A 22,881-nucleotide genomic window follows, 5' to 3' on the forward strand; every position below is an offset into this window, starting at 1 on the left:
CAAGACAACAGCATGAAAGATCTTACATGCTTTGTTAAGGAGTTTGGACTTTATTTAAAGGCAGAGAGAGCCAAAGAAAATGTGCTACTATTAAATTTGTGCTTTATAAAAATAAACAACAACAAAGGAATGCCATTAGTACATATTCCTAGTGAGAGAGGATGAGTTCCTAAATAAATCCATCACTGGGGTGGCCATGGGGGAAAAAACAAAAAAAAGTAGGCTCCAAAATAGTAAGGACATGAAATTAGCATGACTTGGTCTCTGGAAGGGGGAGATCCTTGGTAACAAATAGAATGGCACTGGCCCTCCTCTATGACTCTGGTTTGAACAATGAGAGGAATAATGAGTAGCATCCATGAATACAGCAGAAAGGGCAGACGTTTCAGTCGGGGAAATGATAAATGTCATTTTGGGTAAGTTGCATTTGAGGTACCCTTAGGTCGAGCTGTCTCATAGGTGATGAATACTCTGATCTAGAGGTAAAGATTTAGAAATAATTTTTTAAATGGTAATTGAAGTCATGGGATGAAATATAAATGAGACTACATAAAAGTGCAGGTAGACAATACCAAAGACCAAACTCCAGGGAACACTAATCCCTAAGGTGCAGAGGCTCACCCAGAGAATTCCAGAGAATGGAGGAGTCAGGCAGTAAGAGGAGTGCCAGGAGGGGCTGGTACATGGCATAAGAGACTTCAAGGAGGAAGTGGTCAATCATCTAAAATTCATCAGAGTTCAGAGACCCTCATCACCCCTTCCCTACCCAAACATAACTCAGAGCAATTATCCAGCCCATGAATAAGACATGCGGACCCTTCCCTCACACTTCTCTGAATCCTCTCAATGCTTCTCTGTGTGTCTACATCTTGTCATCACCTCTGCTTGTTTCAAACACTGCAACACAGTCTCACAACCTGTAGCACATACTAGTAGATGCATGTTTGTTATCATCTTTTTTTCAAACTACTATGGTGTCTCCTGATATTAAACTATGAACCATTTGGCCATGTCCAACCCTTCCCTACTTTTCTCTTATTGCCTGGGCTCATATTTTCTGCTAAAGATAAAATACACTTCTCAACACATTTTTTCTTCTCACTTTTTACTTCTGGAACATGTCTTTTGCTCTAACTGGATATTCAAGCATGAACAGCCAGTACATCTAAACCATTTAGGGGCAATAGCAAACTAGAAAAGTGATTTTACCAGCTTAAAAAGTATCTATAATAAATGAACTTGGTAAGATGAGAAACAAATGAGTCAACTTCCGAGAAATAAATTATTCTGAAGTTGCCAGGCTTCTCTGAGATGCTTTTAGTCACCACACGTGGGTCTGGAGCAGAATGACTGAACTGCTTTACTTCAAACTCCAAGTGTTGGTTATTTCTGTTGTTGACTCTTCTGTATTGAATTGTGACCAAAATTTTGCAATCCTCATTGCCAATAATTTCACAACTGCAGGCTGTCATATTGTCTCGGTTCTTTGAAATGTTTTTCTTCTTTACAAAATATCTTGTAAGGAATAAACACTCAGATGGGGGGATGCTTAATGAAAATAACAAGATCTGTTTTTCCTGTGAACATTTATGTGCAATCCTATGTGTACTGATATGTGTATACATGTGTGTGACTGTGTAAAACCTTAGCTGCTCTAGAGGACAGATACTATCATGCTTTTCTTGTTAGCAGAAAAGACAAAGAGGGTGATGTACCCATTTAGATAAAAATATTCTGTCCATCAGATGAACATCACGTTGGGTTAAGACAACTCAACAAATAAATCACAAATAACAATGACAAACAAAATAATCTTTTTGTTATTAAAATATTTACTGATTTCTGTGTAAGAGCATCTAGTAGTAAAAATTCTTTATTATATTATAACATGGTAATATATGTGTGCATAAAAATAATTCGTTGAAGTGAAATTTAATTGAAAAGAATAGTGTTGCATAGTATGTAAGAAAAATAAATGCCCAATCTCTGCTAGCACATGTCTAATAGCACACCTGAATTCTTCCACCACCTAGAAATTGTAAATGTAGTCTCCCAGTTTCTAAATAAGCATGTTTTTATCATCTCTTAATTTACTTTTACCATCTTTTTTTAACCATCTCTTATTTTTGCTATCCTTTCTATGGCCTTGCTCTCATAGAATGCCCTTGTTTTTTTGTTTGTTTGTTTGTTTGTTTGTTTTGTTTTCATTTCTCCACACACACCCCTCCTTTGACAGCTTCTTCCAGGCCACCCTGACCTTCTTAATAATCTTATGCCACAGTTGATTGCCTAGACCACCTTTGCAGTCAAACCCTCAAATCTATTGCAAACCTGATCTTATACTTCACTCATTTAGCAAAATCTATGGTATAATTCAGCTGCTGCATCCCTATCTCTAAACTGTAGAGATCTACTAGAGAAAAGCATGCCACCCTATCCTGTCATGACCCACATCAGCTTTGTCTTCTTCCTCTTTTCCCCTTTAATCCTACTCCACTAAAATCTGACTTCTGTCAGTACCATTCCATCAAACCTCCCCAGTCCTGCTGTCAGATCCTAAAGACAGTCTAAAGCCCTACACTCTGTTGAATCATACACTGTTGGCTATACTGTTCCTTTTGAAGCTCTTGCCTTCTTTGGCTTTGTGTCAGCACTCCACTCTCCATTACTACTACCATTGTTATTCTCTGCCTTCTTGACCTTTTCTTTATCAAAATCGTAAAAGGACATATCCTCCTCCATGTATTCCCTTAAGTATTGGTATTATGTGGACTTCTACATTTCTCCCTTGCTCATATCATGCAAAACACTCCCATGGGTAATCACATTTCCTCTTAACAGTTCTGCCAAATGCTGATTTGTTGACCACATTTACATTAAATACCTCAGGCCCAGACTTCTCTAAATTTAGATTATATGTGTAATTGCATTCTTGACATAATCCACTTGAATATCTTACATACATTTCAGAGTCAATATATCTAAAGCTAAACTTCCCAACATGTTTCTTTTTAGTGAGTGGTACTGGTCACTCAAATAAGAAAATTCAATCATTCTAGACTCCTTTTCCTTCCTCCTCCTCCACATAATATTAATAAACAAACCCTGCCTCTTTGAACTCCTAAATAGAGTATTTCTTACTTTAGTGCCTTTCTTTTCATTCTGTGATCAGTTCCCTTTTTTAAATCCTCATCAGCCCTCACTTGAATTACTGCAAGTAGCTCCTAACAAGTACCCTTGCTTTTATTCTTCCATGTGTATAAAAGAGTCGTCTATCAAAACTATAAATTGAACTGTGTCACAGTCATGTATAAAATTTCTATAAAAACTAAGCTGCTGGCCAGCATAATCAGGATCGTGGCCATCGGTTGCTCGTGACTTCAATTGTCCTCACAAGAGGACGCACTAAGCAACTAGCCAGAGACAAGGCAGCACTGTAACACTCCCAGAACTGAGGGGTGAGGCTGAAGCAACCCTCTGGAACACAGACACTGAGCAGGACCACATTTACAAGAGCAAGAGGAGCAGATTCCCTCTCACCAGATCACCCCTCCCCGAGGCTGTCACAGGCCCCCAGTGAGAGGGCCGCTCTGGGTCTATGTTTTCGCTGGCGGAGAAAATCAAAACTGAACCCAAGGTAGACATCGAGCTCCCTTGGTGATGTGGGGTGCTTCCTAAGGAGGCACACTTGGGTCCCACCTCACAGAGATAACGGGGGAAACCTGTGGGTTTTGAGCACTAAGAATCAGATATAAACAGAGAGAAGGAGGGTGGGGTTTATAGCAATTAGCACTCAAGTCCTGGCACACCACCCAAGTGGTGCAATTCTTTGTTTGCAGTTTTAGGGAGGAAATAAAAAAGAAAGCAATTCCAAGTTGCGGGGGTGGGGCATGTATGTGTATAATAGAAATTAAAACAACTCTTCACTTTACATTTTCATGTACAAAACCAGATAACATTGGACACAGATTTGGATCAAAGACCGCGTTAATAGGTCATACAGCCAGTTGCCCTGTTCATCTGCGGAGCGAAGCTTGAGTGCCTGTTGGACAGGAAGCCCAGTGGGTAGTTGTGCCAGATTCAGGTCACCAGCCAATGAGTTGCCTCATCCTTGGAGCCTCCCCTACTGCTTTTGTTCCAACTTCTTAGCCTCTCTCTCATCCTTGCCTTTCATTGAACTGCCACATACCTCAAAGGCTAAGTCTTAACCTCAGTACATCTTTTTATCTCGCCCGGATTTTAGTCTCTAGAGTCCTGGCTGAGCAGAAAGCTTTCTGATAGCATAAATACACTTTAAAAAAAAAAGTTTATCTAGCCTTTCGGGTTGTTTTCAGAGGAAGTTTGTCTAATCTATCATAGCTAGAAATGGATGTAGCTGTTCAGTTCTAATATGTGACTTACACTTTCAGTCCATTTAGATTAATCATTGGGCATGTGGCATCTAAATTTTTCAGGCTGTCAGGTTCTGACTCTGTCTGGCTTCTTATATAATGCCTATTTCTAAAACTTAATATCACACCCAGAACAATTCTCAATTACTTACTGGTCTTCTACAGCTTGTCGGCGTTCAATGGTAAACCATATCTGATAGATGTGAGAAGTTAACAATAGACTCGGTTTCGGTGTGTGTCATGGGGATATTTTGTCAAGGAAAAACATGTTGCCTCAAAGTGAAATGGGAATTGAAGACAGTCCATTCTGTGTTTATGAACAGATATCAAGGTCTCTTGGACATTCTGAATAGCTCTTTTCCGTGTGAACAGTGAGACTCATAACTTTCTAACACAACAAAGATGGGCATTTTATCAGAAGATGAATCCAGTGGTTTAAAGCAATTCTTTATTTACAGTCTCAGGAAGGAAATAAAAAAGAAAACAATCCTAAGTTGTGGGGGGATGGGTGTGTATGTGTATAATAGAAATTAAAATAACTCTTCACTTTATATTTTCATGTACAAAACCAGATAACTTTGGACACAGATTTGGATAAAAGACCGCATTAATAGGTTGTACTGCTTCAGTTTTGGTTTCTAGATTTATGTAGACTGAGTTTGAATCCTGTATATCCCTGGCTGACTTACTACTTTTCAGACTGAAGTTTCCTCATGTGAAATGTGAAGATGCAAAAATGTCTACCTCACAGGATCACATTATACATGATACCTGGCAGAGAGGAAGCATATACATAAAGTGCTTAGAACAATGCCTGGCAGATAGCACACCCTACATACATGATCGCTGTTATTCTGTAAGTTTTCATTTGCTGGGCTCTTATGCTGAGGAATGGGTAGGGAATGAGTTTTTTTCTTCTGTTTATTCCTCATAAGTAGCATTCTGCAGAGAAATCGGCATATGTAATGTTGCTCATTAGGCTTTGCTAAATGAAAGAATAGTGTCAAACACTGCAGGCAGTTTGAGCAAAGTATAAGGAAAATACATTAGATCCAAAATTATGAAGTCCCTTATTATAAGAAATAAGGAAAGGAAACAAATGGGGGAGAGGGGCAGTTATATTTTTCAATGCCATCATGAATTCTGCCTTATTGTTTGAAATGTAATATATTTTCAAAAAGTAATTCTTGGCTGTTTGACTGAACATTATGCTTAGCTTAGCAGCATAACAAGAGAAACTAGTTCAGTTCAGTGAAAGAGGCATTTACAGACTGAAAACTGGAGGATTATTCTAAGCAAGGAAGCTTCATGAGAAAACATAAAGGTTATATAAAGCTGTGGATACCCTATTCATAACATGCTTTCTCTACTTAACTGAACCATTTAGCTTACTATGTTGCACATTTTATGCAATCACCTCAATTTTTGCCTTTCTTCAAATGGCTATAATATGCCAAGAGAAACAATGGATTGTGTCATTCACAAAATAGTCTACTTACACAAATTTTCTCAGCCTGTCCTCTGTGTGAAGGATGGTTATAATAAGGAAGCATTCCTAGAGGGATACGACTTTAAACCAGAGGGGAGAGTGCCTGGCATCCTAGAGCCCACATTGAGGTAATGGTAGATAGTCTATCTATTCCAATATGTTAATACTGCCCATCATTTTCTATAATTCCAAAGTCTTTGGAAGTCAGTCTATTCTGACCAAACCCAAAATTAGGTCAGACCTCCTAGGATTGCATTCCTTCCAATAGTAACATGCTTGGCCTTCCAAGAGAGGAAAATATAGAACAGAGGTGGGGAGTGGTAATGATCACAAATTTAGCAGCATCAGACAATATTTGTTTACTATCTCATACTTTCTGGAGGTCAGGAGTCCATGTATGGCCTAAGTGGGTTCACCATTCAGGGTTAAAAAGGCTGACATCAGGTGTTGCCCCAGTGCATTCCTTTCTGGAATAATCTGCTCCCAAACCCGTTCAAGTTTTTGGCTGAATTCAGTTCCCTTTGGATGTATACCTGAGTGCCTGTTTCCTTGCTGGTTGTTAGCTGAGGATCACTCCCAGGTCCTGGAGGTCACCTGCACTCCTTTACACAAAGCTCCCTCGGTTGTCAGACCCAGCAATGGAGCTTTTCCTCCAGCTATCTCATGCCAACTGCCTCTCATGATTGAACCTCTTGGTCCAGGAAGAGCCACTCCCTTGTCAGGGATCACCTGATTAGGTCAGTCTTGCTGAGGATAATCTCCCTATTTTAAGGTCAATTTATTTGGGATCTTTTTTTAAATATATGTTTATTGATTTCAGAGAGGAAGGAGAGGGAGAGAGAGATAGAAACATCAATGACAAGAGAGAATCATTGATCAGTTGCCGCCTGCATGCTCCCCACTGTGGATTGAGCCCACAACTCAGGCATGTGCCCTTGACTGGGAATCGAACCATGACCTCCTGGTTCATAGATCGATGCTCAATCACTCAAGCCCGGCAATTTATTTGGGATCTTAATTACATCTTGAAAATTCCTTCACCTATCTAGAGTAATGTTTGATTGAAAAAGTTGAAAGCATGTGTGTATACCAGATAGCAGGCACCTTGGATGTCATGTTAGATGTCTACCTGTCCAGTCTCACCTATTAGATGCCTCTTAAATATCATCCCCCTTAAGAAACATTTCTCAGTACTTTCATCACTCTTTGCCATCACTTTGGAAGCTCTGTGAAGTACAGAAAGTGCTGAAGTTCTGGAGCTAGAAAGATCTGGGTTTTAATCCCCTCTATGCTTGCTGTGGGATTTTGTGTACATTGCTTGATCCCTCAGAGCCTTGTTTTCCTGCGTGGTAAAAACTAAGGTTATTATAATTACCTCTATGGCCTGAAGGGAATTAGGAAAAGTAATACAATGGCAACCACCTGTCCTATGCTAGACAGGTAGCAATGTTGATTTTCCTGACTTGTTCCTTTCAGAACATCCTGAATGTTCTGATATAGCTCCTCTAATCCACATCTATATATAAAGGCTTCAAAGTGTAAAACTAAGATTTACAAACCCAAGAAATAAGTTGCTTTTCAGTAAATAACCTAAGCATTTTCTGGAAAATTCTACATTGTGCTTCTTTTTAGAATTAAACAATTCACTGGAGTTGACTGGTATATATTCATTAGAGATTTTATTTAAAAGCATAATATCCTTCCTTGCTTTTCACTGTTTTATTTAGAGATTCTAAGGCCTCCTACTCCATCAGGAGAGGGGGGAAAAAAAGGATTATTATATGAAGACAGCCAAGCAGCAGTAGACTCCCACTATTAGAAAAAAATCCCAAAATATCTATTAAAATGCTATTGGTTAGAGATTTGGCAAGATGATGATTACATGTGGGCAGAACAGCAGTTTCCATAATAATTATGTGGGTTGCGAACAGATTTTTGGAAAAAATGCTGGATGTGGCCTAATGAATGTTCTCATTAATCATAATAGCATCAGGTAGAGAGGGAGAAGACCATTTTGGAGGGGAAACCAATTTAGCCTTTCAGAATTATTTTATAAGGCACATCTGATAGTGTTGTTTCCTCAATTAAAATGAATATATGTAGTTGCTGAACAGAATTCTCTATAATCTGAAGTTTGCCTTTTAAAGACTAATTTTCTAATAGTTATCTTAAACATCTCTTGAGTGCTTAACATGTGCCAGACATTATAATAAATCTAAGGATGAGGAGACATCTAAAACATAAAATTTATATTCTACTTGGGCAAAACAGAAATAAATGTACCTAACTTTAATACAATGATAAATGCAAAACTAAAAGCATCATAATGTTACCACTTTAAGTGCAGAAACCTTATCTTATTGTTCACCACTATACCCTCACATTTAGAATATGAGTTATCCAGCACCTGATCAGTGAATAAGGGAATAAATGCCACTGTGTTTTGGAAGCAGAGAGGAGGGAACTATTAACCCCAGGGGAGCTTGAGAATGGTTTTTATAAGTTGCAACCAAGCTCAATCTGTCTGCCTGATGAATGAATTTGGATTTTATCACATCAGAAAACATGTAAGGAGGTGAAAGGATGGTGCTCTGTGCAGAGGGCACAGCATACTCCAAGGCATTGAGGTGCAAAAGTGACATATTTGAGAAATAAGAATCAGCATGCTATGTCTCTAATGCACAACATGTGTCTGGTAGTGTAAGCAGTACCAATATCATCAAGATAAGCAGGAATAAAGAATTCAGGGAGCAAGAATAACTGCGAGTACGCCCTCGCTTCCCCTCACCCATCCCACTCACATCCCTGATATAAACATAATGACTGTAGGAATAATAGTCATTCTGATGCTTCCATTTTTAGTCAGGTACTGCTCCTTTTGAAACAGCTTTTGAGGTGATTTATTTATGCTATTTGCTCATGGCAGATGCTTCACTAAGAACTCTGAGGAGTTATACTAAACTAGAGACCCGGTGCACGAATTTGTGCATGGGTGGGTCCCTTGGCTTGGCCAGCGATTGAGGCCTATCAGGGGGCCAACCAGCCAGGGGGAGGGACCCCGGGAGGTTGGCCAGCTGCAGGAGGTTGGCTGTGGGAGCTCACTGACCACCAGGGGGCAGCTCCTGCATTGAGTGTCTCCCCCCTGGTGGTCAGTGCATGTCATAGCGACTGGTTGACCAGTCATTCCGATCTTTCTGGTCATTGAGTCGGAACGGTTGCTTAGGCTTTTATATATATAGATAATCATGTTGCTGGTTGAGAATGCAAATAATGGAATCCTATTCATTGAATGTGATTAGCCTTCCTTGTAAGTAAATCAGGATATTCTAAATGTAAGAATGAAGAGTTTTGAACCACCCAGAATACTAATTCAGGTGATCAGGGGATAATCTCAGGAGGCAAGATAGGAATGTGATTTTCAGTAAGTGAGGATTTGGTGACTGGAAACCTAATGAATTGTACTTTTTGTGGACAGAATGAGTAGAAAGGAAATAATATGTTCAGTCTGTAGGATAAATGAGGATATTTCCAATGGTTTGGAAGTCCTCAATGCCTATTCAAGCAGGTCATGGCTAATGGACTATTGGCTTATTGAAGGCATGTTTTGGAACCTACCACAGTATTTGTGCAGTTTGAATATATATAGAAGAGGCATGCAAAATGCTTACTGAATTAATTAACTAGAATGAATAGAACATGAAGACTGTTGCTAAAGGATCACCTCATGCTACATATATTTTTCTGTTTTCATAACAGTAACTTAAAACATATGTTGATAAGAAATAAAAAAGGAAGGACATATTATATTGTCTGCATTTTAAATTTTTATATTTTTACTGGGGAGAAACATTTTAAGTTATTTAGCTTCTCTACATTAACATTCAATAATTCATGAAGCTTTTTTTCATAATTTTCCAATATGAATTTTCTATTCCTGTTAGTATGTAGCCCTCAGGGGCTTTCACATTTCAGAAATGTATTTTGATATTAAATCTAGTCATTTTAAGTCTTGCAGTAATTATTTTATAGCCATAACCATTGGTATGCTTTATATATCAGTAATTCAATATAATGAATGATAAAAATAGCAATTTTAAAGTTAAAATATTTATGTTATAAGGATATAATAGAGTATCAGGTATTTACAGTTCTATAATTCTCATTCTCTCTCTCTCACTCTCTCTCTCTCTCTCTCTCTCTCTCTCTTCTCTGTCTCTTTCTCTTTTAGTGCCAACAGCTATTATTCAGCATACAAAAACACAAGCAAAATAGAATGGGTTTAATATGGCACTGGAACCACATATAAGAAAAGTGTTAACTTGTATTTTTAACATTCAAATCAATTTTGTATGTAGAAATTAGATAGAAATCTCAGAAAAAGAAATGCTAGAGAGCATAGCAAGGGCAATCTAATTATTGTAGACCCCAACTTGCATTCATTTTCTCCATTTTTTTTACCCAAACCTGATGTTTGCCTTCTTGGTCTTGGGAACTCTGGATAACACATCAGTACTATGCTTGGGGATTATTTTAAACAGCAAAATCAATTTAAAATAAAATAAATTTTACTAAATAGATGACTCTGCAAATATAGAATCCTATATAATAAAAGCCTAATATGCTAAGTGTCCAACCATTTGACCAGTCACTATGACACACACTGACCACCAGGGGGCAGATGCTCTGACTGGTAGATTAGCTTGCTGCTGGGGTCAGGCCAATCAAGACTGGGCAAGATGGGCTGGACATGCCCTGGAGCCCTCCCGCAGTCCCTCCCCAGCCCCAATCATGCACTGATGGGGTCCCTCAGCCTGGCCCACCCCCTCTCACAATCTGAGACCCCTCAGGGGATATTGGAGAGCCAGTTTCAGCCCGATCCCCATAAGCCAGGCCAAGGGACCCCACCAGTGCACGAATTCATGCACCGGGCCTCTAGTCTGCATATAATGAGGATGGAGTCATTATCAAAGAATTGGAAAGAAAATAATGAAATAGATTAGAGGAGATGGATAAAATACCAACCAGTGAAAAGAGAGAGAAATTAGGTGGATGGCTGGCTGGACAGATGACTTCATGAATGGATAGATAAATGGATGTGTGAGTGGATGGATGGATGGATGGATGGATGGATAGATGATAGATAGATAGATATAGATAGATAGATAGATAGATAGATAGATAGATAGATAGAAGATACACTTATACAAACAAACAAAATCTAGAAAAGTGCCTTAAATATGGCATATTTCCAGTTTGTTTCCTAATCTTCCTGACCTTTTTTTTTTTTTTTTTCTGATTTGGTAAAATATTCATCATCCAAAGACATTAAAGTAGTGTCAAAATCTTGACAGTCACTCTATCTATCAATGCAATAGGAAGCATTAGATAGTAGAAAAGTAAGCTCAAGTTTTTCTTGGTATATCATTTTACTTTTGAATGTATTATTCCTCACTCTACATACCCTATCATCTTAACACAAACCTTAGAAGCACATTTTTATTAAAATGTTAATTTTTAATAACCTAAAGTCTATATAGCGCCATCTAACTTAGCCAGCATAGAATGAACTTTCTTGAGACTTACATATCAAATAATCCCCAATAAGTTTAAATAGAATAATCCAGATATTGGAATTTTCTGTTTACACACACACTCCTCTATGATTTTTATTTTGCTATTGAATGAAAGAATATGGGTCAATTATTTTAAACTCACAACTCTAACTTGTAAGCTACTAATAAAATATCATTTCTGGCTAAATTGTTAACTACAGAAAAGAGATTTATACCTTTATACCAAAAAGTTCAATTCCCAGTTAAGGGCAAGTACCTGGGTTGCAGGTTCAGTTTCCAGCGTGGTTGGGGTGCATGTAGGAGGCAACCAATCTAGGTGTCTCTCTCACATCTCTCTCTCTTTCTCTCTCTCTCTCTCTCTCTCTTCTCTCTCTCTCTCTCTCTCTCTCTCTCTCTCTTTCTCTCTCTCTCTCTCTCTCTCTCTCTCTCTCTCTCTCCTCCCTCCCCCCTCCACTGCCTCCCTTCTTCCCAGTCTAAAAATCGATGGGAAACATATCCTCAAGTGAGGATTATCAACAAAATAAATAAATAATAAAAAATAAATTTAAAAAGCTAAAAAACATGATGAGAGATGAGTAAATTAACACACTCTAGTTCTAACACTTTTCATGGAATATAACCTCCAAAAAAAGTTTGTCAGAACAGATTTTTACAATCCCCATTAAATTCAATGAATGAATTGTGAAGGGTAAATTGGACCCATTGTAATATTATATTTCTTATTTAATATTCATAGTCATAGCATTACAGGAGAGCAAGCTAGTGTTAACAAAAGGAGCAATTTAAATTCTCTCTTTCTTGGAGACTGGGTGCTTGACAAACAGAGCTTCCTGTCTCATTCGCAGCACGCCCATGCATCTCCTCAAGTGCCAATGAGACCCACACTCTCATACCAATGATATAATAAATCCTCCAAAACAGAGGGAGAAAATGAGGCAAACAAGCCCACTTCATTTCCATTTGTCAGCTTTAAATAAAATCTTCTGCAGCTGAAAATGAGAATCTTGAGGGAAGATAATGTGAGAAGTAATGAAATTCAACATGGGAATGAAACATATTGCTTTTTTTTTTTCTGATCTGCCACAGAAGTTTTTGAAATTTCACCATAGATAATTTATAATGAAATACCTTCTTGTCAAGGAGGACTTAGAGGAAGAAATAGCTGATTTTGTTTGTTTATTTTTTCTCCTCTACTACCCAGTGAGGCCTTAGGAAATACCTCTCAAGTTTTCTTGAGCCCCTATGATATCTTAATGAGTAATCTATGACCTTTGGAACAACTCTCACTATCAGTTTTTAAGTCAGAGTTGATATAAAAGAGTATACTGAAAAAAAAAAAAAACTAAATGCTTTTTGCACTTATGTTAATTAATTAATTACATAACACGTCCCCGGGCATTGATTTTATATGCAAAATATTGGAGCATGCTCTCTGCCTGCAAAAATAAAGTAGGAAGGACAAAAGAGCAATTTGGAGGATGGTAAAAGTTTCTATTTACCTATTAACATTCTGATAAATAGAAATAGCTGGATATCAAGTAAGTAAACAATGATTGTTTAATGTAAGTCTTTTCCTTCACCCTTTCCCCAGTGCCCATTCCCCAACCCAGCTTACCTTCACAGGCCAACCACGCATCCAGAAGGCTTCATTCTGTTCTTCCACTCAACCCTTTCTGTATCCCTTCTCTTCCCTCTTTGGTATTTTTTTTTTTATTGTTGAATTTCCCCTTGACTTTCTTTATCTTTCTTGAAAGAACATTTGTACCTCTTCAAAGGAAGGCCAGCACCACTGGGTCCCAGCAGATGCATAGCACAATTGGACAAATTCCAGTGGGAGAGAGGACAGGAAAAGTCCGTGTCTTTTTTCCCCCTAATGTCCCAAGGTGTGAACAAATTTGATACTAACATCATTTCAATGTCTTTTATTCCCAGTGTTGTGTTTTATGTATTTTTCTTATCAGCTAAGAATACTTTTACTTAAGCTGTTATACTCAGATCATTATACCATGAACTCTCTGATTTTAACTCTTTTATTTTAAAATTCCTAGACTTTGAGTGATCAGTGCACAGAATGACAGCAATGTTGCAGCATATGTTCCTTGACACCATCGATGGCACATTGTTAGGATGTTCTTTCAATCATTCTAATGTAAAACATAATTTCCTATGCATATTTTAAATGTATTGAGAAACAGGATGGGGTAGGAAAGACTATATGAACTATGAAATACAAGGACTCACTTTGAAGTGCTGACAAATCACTATGTTTTTTTTATTTTTGTTAATCCTCATCCGAGGATATTTTTCCATTGACTTTTAGAGAGAGTGGAAGGGAAGGGGAGAGAAACATCGATGAGAAAGAGACACGTAGAGTGGTTGCTTCCCGTACCCAACCAGGCCAGGGATCCAGCCTGCAGCCAAGATACATGTCCTTGACAGGAATTGAATCTGGGACCCTTTATCCAGCAGGCTGATGCTCTATCCACAGAACCAAACCAGCTAGGGCAACAAGCTTTTTTTTTTAACCTCTCTATAATTCACTTGTAAAATGTTAAAAAAAAAAAGAGAGAGAGAGAGAGAGAGAGAGAGAGAGAGAGAGGAGAGAGAGATAGAGAGAGAGAGAGAGGGAGGGAGGGAGGGAAGGAAGGAAGGAAGGAAGGAAGGAAGGAAGGAAGGAAGGAAGGAAGGGAAGGAAGGAAGGAAGGAAGGAAGGAAGGAAGGAAGGAAGGAAGGAATACAAGAGAGAGAATCGTGTCATAGGATAGCTAAGTTAATAATAAGCATGTTTTAGAAATATTCTTATTTTGCGATCATTATAATAATTACTATTAATAAAAAATGTATTTAAAGTGAACTTGACTTACCTATAAAATGTTCAGTAAATAGTGTCAATGGTGATAGTATGCGGCTTCAGGCATACATTGTATTTTGCAACCAGTGAAATTCTGCCAAACCATTAAGTTATTCTCTACAGTTCAAGGTAAGTGGGGTTTGTGCCTTTCAGCACTTTTAGACCCAAGGTTTCCATTGTGCTTTGCATTTTTAATTCCAACAGACCGCTATCTCAAAGTCATATAGGTGTAGTGCAGGACCATGATGTGGCCTGAAATAGCCACTTAACGAAAGCTTTTCAGAAGGAGAGCCAATGGTATCATTTGCTTAGGAGATACCTGTTCTAAGCCAGGGGTGTCTGTTTCCCCACAGTGATGGCTGGGCTGACAGGTATGATGTGACTGATGGATATCAGCGAGAAGCTGTTGGCGGAATCACAATCAAGCTCCAATCTCCCGATGTCAAGTGGTTTGATGATTATTATCTGCAGCTACGGCCAGAAACAAACCTCCGAAACCCTTGGTTTCAAGAATTTTGGCAGCATCGTTTTCAGTGCCGGCTGGAAGGGTTTGCACAGGAGAACAGCAAATACAACAAGACCTGCAACAGTAAGCAGATGTATTGTTTCATTCTACCACCGGTCTCGACAATTTTGTTTCATCTCTTCGTATAATTTGTTTGGAGGTTTTAATAGAAATCACTAAATGAATCCTTAATTTATACAAACTACTTTATGTTGGTTCATGTTTTCATTCAACAATCTTACATATATCTCAGTTAGTTTACCCCCCTCACACTTCTTTTGCTATTGCTATATAATTTACTTTTGCATGTTTTATATTTAGTACTACAGAGCTTTGTTAGGATATTTGCTAGAAATAGTCAACAGTGTCCAGGGCCCTTCATTGTGTTCAGTATTTTCAATACTGAAGAATTCCCTTTAGTATTTTTTATAAAGTGCTTGCAACAAATTTCATCAGTTTCCTTTTTCCTGAGAGTATCTTTATTGCACATTTAGTTTTGAAGGATCTACTTACTGAGTATAGCATTCTATACTGGCAGGTTTTCTTTCTTTTCTTTTTAATTGTTGACACTACAATAGGTGTTCCATTTTTCCCCCTTTTGCCCACCTCCACCCAGCCCCACCCCCACTTCCCTCTGGCCATCACCACACTGCTGTCAGTGTCCATGGGTTATGCATTTATGTTCTTTGGCTAATTCCTTCACCTTCTTTTATCCAGTCCCCCTCTCCTCCTCTGCTCTGACAGCTGTCAGTCTGTTCTATGGATCCATGCCTCTGTTTCTTTTTTGTATATCAGTTTATTTTGTTCATTAGATTCCACACATAAGTGAGATCATATGGTATTTGTCTTTCTCTGACTGGCTTATTTAATTTAGCATAATAATCTCTAGGTCCATCCATGCTGTTGCAAAAGGTAAGATACAAAAATAAATAAAAAATGTAATCTAAAAACATAATAATAATAAAGAAGGCAGGTTTCCTTTTGATTGGTTTTATTTTTTCAGCATTTTTTTTTCTTTAAAAACAGCATTCTATATTTATTTTCCTGGATTCCATGATTTCATTGAGAAGTTAGCCATGACTCTTAATATTTTCCTGGTAGTAATATGTCTTTTTTCTTAGCTTTTAAGATTGTGTGTGTGTGTGTGTGTGTGTGTGTGTGTGTGTGTATGTGTGTGTGTGTGTTTTAACTTTTAGTTAACTATGAGGAGACTAGGAATGAATTCCTTTGAATATGTCTTTCTTAGGGTTACCAAACATTTCTAAACTTGTAGATTAAAGAATCTTATCAGTTTTGAAAAATCCCAGAAATTATTTCCTAAAACATTCATTCTGCCACATTTCTGTTTGCTCCTTCTGGTACCCAGTTATACCAATGTGAGACTATTTGACTGTGTCACACATGTGACTTTTTATCTGTCCCTTCATATCTTTTCTCTGTGTGCTCAGTTTCATTCTTTTCTGTTATTCTCTTTTTGATTTCACTAGTCATGTCTTCTCCTATGTCCAGTCTGCTGTTAACCAAAATAAGAGATACTTCATTTCTGATATGGTGTTTAACGATCCCAGAATGCCAATTTAATTCTTGTTAGTAGTTTCCAGTTTTATGTTAAAGTTCTCCTTCTCGCCTATTTTTTCAATCCTTTACTCTGTTTCCTTAAACATATTGATCATAGTTATTTTACAGTCCTTCTGGATCTTTGGTCAGTCTATTTCTGTTGACTGATTTCTCTTAGTCATTGGTCCCATTCTGTTTCCTGACACGTGTACAGTATATTTTCTTTTATGCTAGACAATGAGTTGAAAATCATCATAAAGATTAAATTTTACGTTATTTTTCCCCCAGTGATAGCTTGCCTTTTCCAGATTCAGAGAAATTGAAATGGCGTAGGTTGTAGCATAAAATAGCAGCAATCAACCGCTCGTTAAAATGTCTTTAAGGAACAATTAGCACGGAATTTTAATTGAGAGTCTAGCTATTATATTCCCTGCCCTGGATGACTGACTCACAAATTTTTACTATTTTTGAGCTTTGCTCTACAGTCTCCTGCACCATAATGTTTCTGTTTGGCATATTTCATTGGGGGTGGGGGGGGGGGAAGCTAACTGAAGTTTGAGCAGTTTCCATTCTTCAAGTGGAGCTTTTTTCCCAAATAATACAAAACAATGGGAGACTTCAGTCTTTCTCTTCAGAATCTTGAGCCTCTCATGCCACCTGCAGAATCAGCAATTGGATCAGGAGGGGAAATGGCTATCATGCACTTAGGGCTCCTGGAGTTTGACATACCAGATCATTTCAAATTCCAAAACTTTTTCTGGTTTCTCTTTTTCCAGCAGTGTCCTATGCCAGGTGGAATTATGCATCCCCCCACCCCATCCCAGCAACAATTCATGTCCTTTCCCGGAACCTCAGAAGGTGACTATTTAGAAATAGCATCAGTGCAGATGTAATTAGGCAAGAGGATGATATACTGGAATAAGATGAACTCTTAATCCAATGTGCCTGATGTCTTTGTAAAAAAAAAACAGAGATTCACAGGGAAAATGCCATGGGAAGGCACGGCAGAAACTGGAATGATGCTGCAGAAAGACGTGGGCTGCCAAAGGCTTACAGCTACCACCTGAAGCTAGAAAGAGGCAGGGAAGGGTTCCACCCACAGTCTCTGAGAGAGGGTGGCCCTGCTGGCACCTTGATTTTGGACCTAAAATCCAGACTATGAGGGAATACGTTTGTTTATTTATTGATTTTAGTATATTTTTATTGATTTCAGAGAGGAAAGGAGAGGGAGAGAGAGAGAGGAACATCAATGATAAGAGAGAATAATTGATTGGCTGCCTCCTGCTCGCCCCACACAGGGGATCGAGCCTGCAACCCGGGCATATGTGCCCTGACCAGGAATCGAACCAGGACCTCCTGATTCATAGGTCAATGCTTAACCACTGAGCCACGCCAGTGGGGCTAAATGTGTTGTTTTAAGCCATGTAGTTTGTGGTACTTTGTTAGGAAGCCCTAGGAAATACGTCTCTTTATTTAGACCAAGCTGGATCATCACCTGGGTCCAGAACCTGCAGATACCTCAGATAATAAAGTAGCTGGTGCCACCTGCCCACTTCTGTAGGTCTACTCTCTGCTAGTTCATTTTCTTTGTTGCTTCCATACATTGTCACTGCCTTTAAATTTTTTTTTTCATTACTTTGGCCTGTTAAAGTAATGTAATGAAGGAGTTTTCATTTGCTTTCTTTTCCATCTTGCTTAACACCAGAAGTTCCTCCTTTACTCTTTATTCTTTTTAAAATATATATATATATTTCTATTGATTTCAGAGAGTAAGGGAAGAGAGAGAGACAGAAACATCAATGATGAGAGAGAATCATTGATGGGCTACCTCCTGCACATCCCCTGTTGGGGACCGAGCCTGCAATCCGGGCACATGACCTGACCAGGAATGGATCTGTGACCTCCTGGTTCATAGTTCAATGCTCAATCACTGAGCCACCAGGGCCAGGCCAGTCTTTATTCTTAATTGTTACTCCCCTGCAATCCCAATCTTGATGTATAAATAAATCCTACCATTTATAATGTCTAAAATGTTTATACTTTTGTTATTTTTGTTTTTTTAAGCATTTAAAAACTTAAATCAAAATATTACTGTAGCCCTTATATGTTTCAACTATGCTATATTGTTAAACTCCAGGTTTACATATTATTAACAGTGAGCCTGGTTTCAGTAAGTCTTACTTAAATTTCACAATTATATTAGACTTAAATTGTTAGTTAAATTAATAATAATAAATGAAAAGCATTAAGAGTATAATTTATTTTTTTCTAATTGTTTATTTAAATTACCTAGTAATAAAAGCTACAGAGGATTTAATTAATACTGTTTTCTAATAACTGCATGATAGTCTATTTTTGAACCAATTTAAGGACCCATTTCCTTTACAGTTATACTCTGTCACCCACTGACATTTCTCCTTTCTATAAATTCTCCGCTCACTTCCACTACTTCCAGAGGTGTCATTTATGACATTAGCACACAAACATCCTCACCTGGATATTTAAAACTTTTGTATTTAAAACTAATCTCATTATGACTTCTGTAACCACAGCCTCCAACTTCGCTTTCCTCCTTCTTGAATCTCCAGTTTAAGTAAAAGAGTCACTCATCTACCCTGTCTCCTGAGATGTAGGAGTAAGTGATCCTCATATATTCCCCTTCTCTCATCCTTTTTCATTAAACTGGTCACCAAATGCTGTGAATTCCCCTGTTGGAAAAACGTCCACATCTGTTCCCTCTTTCTTACGGCCTGATTTCAAGGATTTATACTACTGCTGACATTTGGTTCTTCATTATCTCTCCCGTCCAGTATCAGAGTAATCTCCCTATTGAATTTTCCTTTTGATATCAGCTTCTTTCTCCTCCATTTTATGCTGAAAATTGTCCCCAAGGTGTTCATCTAAAGCAGGGGTGGGGAACCTTTTTTCTGCCAAGGGCTATTTGGATATTTGTAACATCATTCACGGGTCATACAAAATTTTCAACTTAAAAATTAGCCTGCTAAATGCCTTCCCATGGCATTTTTCCTGTGTGTCTATAGCCTGCTAGTAGCCTGCTATAGACTGTCATATAGTTATTAGAAAACAGTATGAATTAAATTCTCTGTAGCTTTTATTACCAGGTAATTTAAATGAACAATTATAAAAATTACATTATATTCTTAATACTTTTCACTTATTATTATTTAATTTATAATTTAAGTCTAACTATAGTAGGGCCAGACCAAAAGATTTCATGGGCCTTATATCCCACCCCTGATCTAAAGAGTGAACCTCATCATGTTACCTTCATTCTTAAAGATCTTCCTTGGTTCTCCAATGTCTGCATAAAGAAATCTCAACTCTTTGGCTCCAGTCAAAACTTTTGAAATCTGGAATTTGCATTTACATCTTCTATTCCTTAAACTCGTGAAATCTGTGCCACAGCCATTTCATCGACTGTGCTCTTGCATTTTAGAGTGATCTGGCCCCTTCGCCCTGCCCTTTTGCACATGCTAAGTCTTTCTCAGTGGAAGGCCTACCTCAAAATATTTGTCAATTCCACTGAGCTTACATGTTCATGCTTTCTAATAACTCCAGTTTCTGTGCTCTCAGAGGAACTCGGATTGCCTAACATTTCCCTCCCTGTGCCTTCTGTCTTTTCTCCACACACCAATCCAGGTACTGAACCCAGATCCTCCACTTCCTTTATTTTTATGCCAACAAGTAACCACTCACATAGGCATCTATACTTGGACGTGTTTCTCTTCCCTTTCTGTTACAGCAAGTTTCCAGCTAAAGGTGTCCACATTTTCTCTCATGAATGGTCTCGTGAGGGCTGGAGGTGGGTTAGTTAAAGGATACTTTCTTAGGCATCAGAATTTTTTTCTTTCATCTTGTTTGCATTTGAAATGCATATTAGTGGTTTAGCCATTATTCAGAACACTTCACCATCTCTAAGTCTGAAAATGTGACCAAAAAAGCTGAAATAGTGCACTGAAAGGAAATAATTATCTGGGTAAGAAAATTATCACAAATTAAAATAGAGTAAGTGCCACAGCTAATCTCTAGATTAGAGGTCCCTCATCCTCATACAATATTAACATTTCTGAAGTTGCATTTGGAAATAAAATTAATTCAGTGTGAAAAAAAGACTCCATGACTACCTATATTGAGATTATCACATTTTGTATCTATTCTTTAGAGATCCATAATATATATCAACATGTTGGAAAAAGACAAATCCTGCTATAAAAATTTGTAAATACCCTTCTTTAGCCCAGCATTTTTTTCTCTTTTACTATGAACTCATTCTTCTTAAGTAACAGTGACTAACACCATACTTCAGGAAAGGCTACACTAGAACAATATTAATAACCATATACTAAAGAAAATAATTGATCCCATTATCCTCAGTAAAATCTGCTGAGCAAAAGCCCATTTCTGTCTTTATATCAGCCAAAGAATTAAGTTAAATTAGAATTTGATGTGACAGTTTGGGCTTATTACAATTCTTGGATTTTTTTACATTTTGGTACTTTTCATTGCCGGGGGGAAAATTTTTTCTCCATCTCAGAGTGTGCTTTAAAGAAATGGAACATAGACACAGATCAACCCCCTCCACACACACACACACACACACACACACACACACACACATAAACATATCAAATTTTTAAGAAACATAATCTGTCACATTTCTTCTTTTAATTCCAGAGTTTAAGAAATGGAAGTAATTATCCAAGTAAGTGGTAGTGTATGTAATTTTTCATGATGAATATTCACCAACAGAAAGTACTCCATGAGATCTGCAGAAGCAAGCCCTTACTTTAGAACCTGCAAAGGTTCCCAAACTCTTAAAACACTAGAATTGAAGCCCAGAATGTCTATATACAGACAGTCCTTGGGTTACATCAGACTCGATGTACGTCATTTTGTGATTACATTGCCATTTCCCATTTATTTATATAAAAAAAAGTTCCGTCATTTGGACGTATGTACATATGTGCTTTATGGTTTTTATTATTTACTAGGGGCCCAGTGCATGAAATTCGTGCACTGGGGGTCGGGGGTCCCTCAGCCCAACCTGCCCCCTCTCACATACTGGGAGCCCTCAGGGGATGTCCTACTGACAGCTTAGGCCCACGCCCCACAGGGAGCGTACCTAAGCTGCAGTCTGGCCTCCCTTTGTGGGAGGCAACCGGGCTGGTCAGGGGAAGGCACCAGCCCCATCACCCCACTGCTGCAGCCACTGCCAGTCACCGTAGCCTCCAAGGTGTTTTCATCAACACGGACTCCAATCCCTTCACCAAGAAAAAATGACAACTTTCTTTAGGCATTTTCAAGATGTGTCTTTCATAAGATATGCATTTCTTTATTTATTTTTTATCCTTACCTGAGGGTATGTTTCCATTGACTTTTAGAGAATGTGGAAGAGAAAGGGAAAGACAGAGAGAAACACTTTGATTGGTTGCCTCCTGCATGAGCCCTGATCTGGGCCCCAGCCTGCAACCTAGGTACATGCCTTTGATCAGAATCAAACCCAGACCCTGCTGTCTGCAGGCTGAGGCATTATCCACTGAGTCAAACCGGCTAGGGCAGGATATGACATTTCTTAGCCTTCCAGCAGTGGACCTTCATTTTTTTTCTCCAGAAGTGTGGTGGAAAAACCCTAGATCACCTTTTTGGATTCTTATTACCCAAGTTACTAAGAATATTACCAGTGGTATACAGGAAGCTTAGCCAATGTGCAGTCAGAAAAGGTGTTTCCTCTACAGTTCACACCAATGGAGGGCTGGGCCCTGCCCAGTCCTAAAGCCTCTGGCCGAAGCTTTAGGCCTGGGCCGGCCTCTCCAGCTCCCTCTGATCACCGGCTCAGCCCCTGCCCAGGCCTGCCCAGACCGAAAGCCTCTTGGGCAGGAGCGGACCCCCAGCTTCCTACAATCAATCACAGGGGATCCGCTCCTGCCCAGGCTGAAAGCAGACCCCCAGCTCCCTGCCCAGGTGATCAATCGCAGGGGGTCCGCTGGTGTACCAGGCCGAAGAAACCCCCAGCTCCCCGCTTTTGATGGCAGGGGAGCTGGGTGTCTGTCTGTTCGTGCACCAGGGAGGCTTTTGGCCTGGAGCCGAAGCGGACACCCAGCTCCCGGCTTTCGATGGCAGGGGGTCTGCTCACCACGTCCACCATCCAATCAGAGCGAGGAGTGGGTGTCTGCCATGCCCACCATCCATCGAAAGCGGGGAGCTGGGTGTCCGCTCCAGCTCCAGGCCAAAAGCCTCCAGTGGAGGCTTTTGGTCTGGTGCCGGAGCAGACCCCAGCTCCCTGCAGTCCATCGCAGGAGGTCAGCTCCGTGCGCCTATGTATGCAAATTAACCGCCATCTTGGTCGGGTTTATTTGCATACTCACTCTGATTGGATGGTGGGTGTGGCTTGGCTGGTGGGCATGGCTTGGGTGTAGTGAAGGTGCAGTCAATTTGCATATTACTGTTTTATTAGATAGAATTTACCACAAGTAAAGGTCAGGAATTGTTATCTT

General features: G+C 38.9%; 1 protein-coding gene across 5 annotated transcripts in view; it reads left to right on the forward strand.

Annotated features, from left to right (window-relative positions):
* The window catches only part of GRM5 (glutamate metabotropic receptor 5), a 417,372-nt gene that overhangs the window by 282,197 nt on the left and 112,294 nt on the right, over positions 1-22,881 (forward strand). For all 5 annotated transcript variants that reach the window (XM_054725511.1, XM_054725512.1, XM_054725513.1 and 2 more), the window contains exon 3: positions 14,658-14,893. In XM_054725511.1, coding sequence (XP_054581486.1) covers positions 14,658-14,893 — 236 coding nt within the window. The remainder of the gene's footprint in view (positions 1-14,657; positions 14,894-22,881) is intronic.

Source organism: Eptesicus fuscus, chromosome 13 (genome assembly GCF_027574615.1).
Source record: "Eptesicus fuscus isolate TK198812 chromosome 13, DD_ASM_mEF_20220401, whole genome shotgun sequence".
Lineage (NCBI taxonomy): Eukaryota > Metazoa > Chordata > Mammalia > Chiroptera > Vespertilionidae > Eptesicus > Eptesicus fuscus.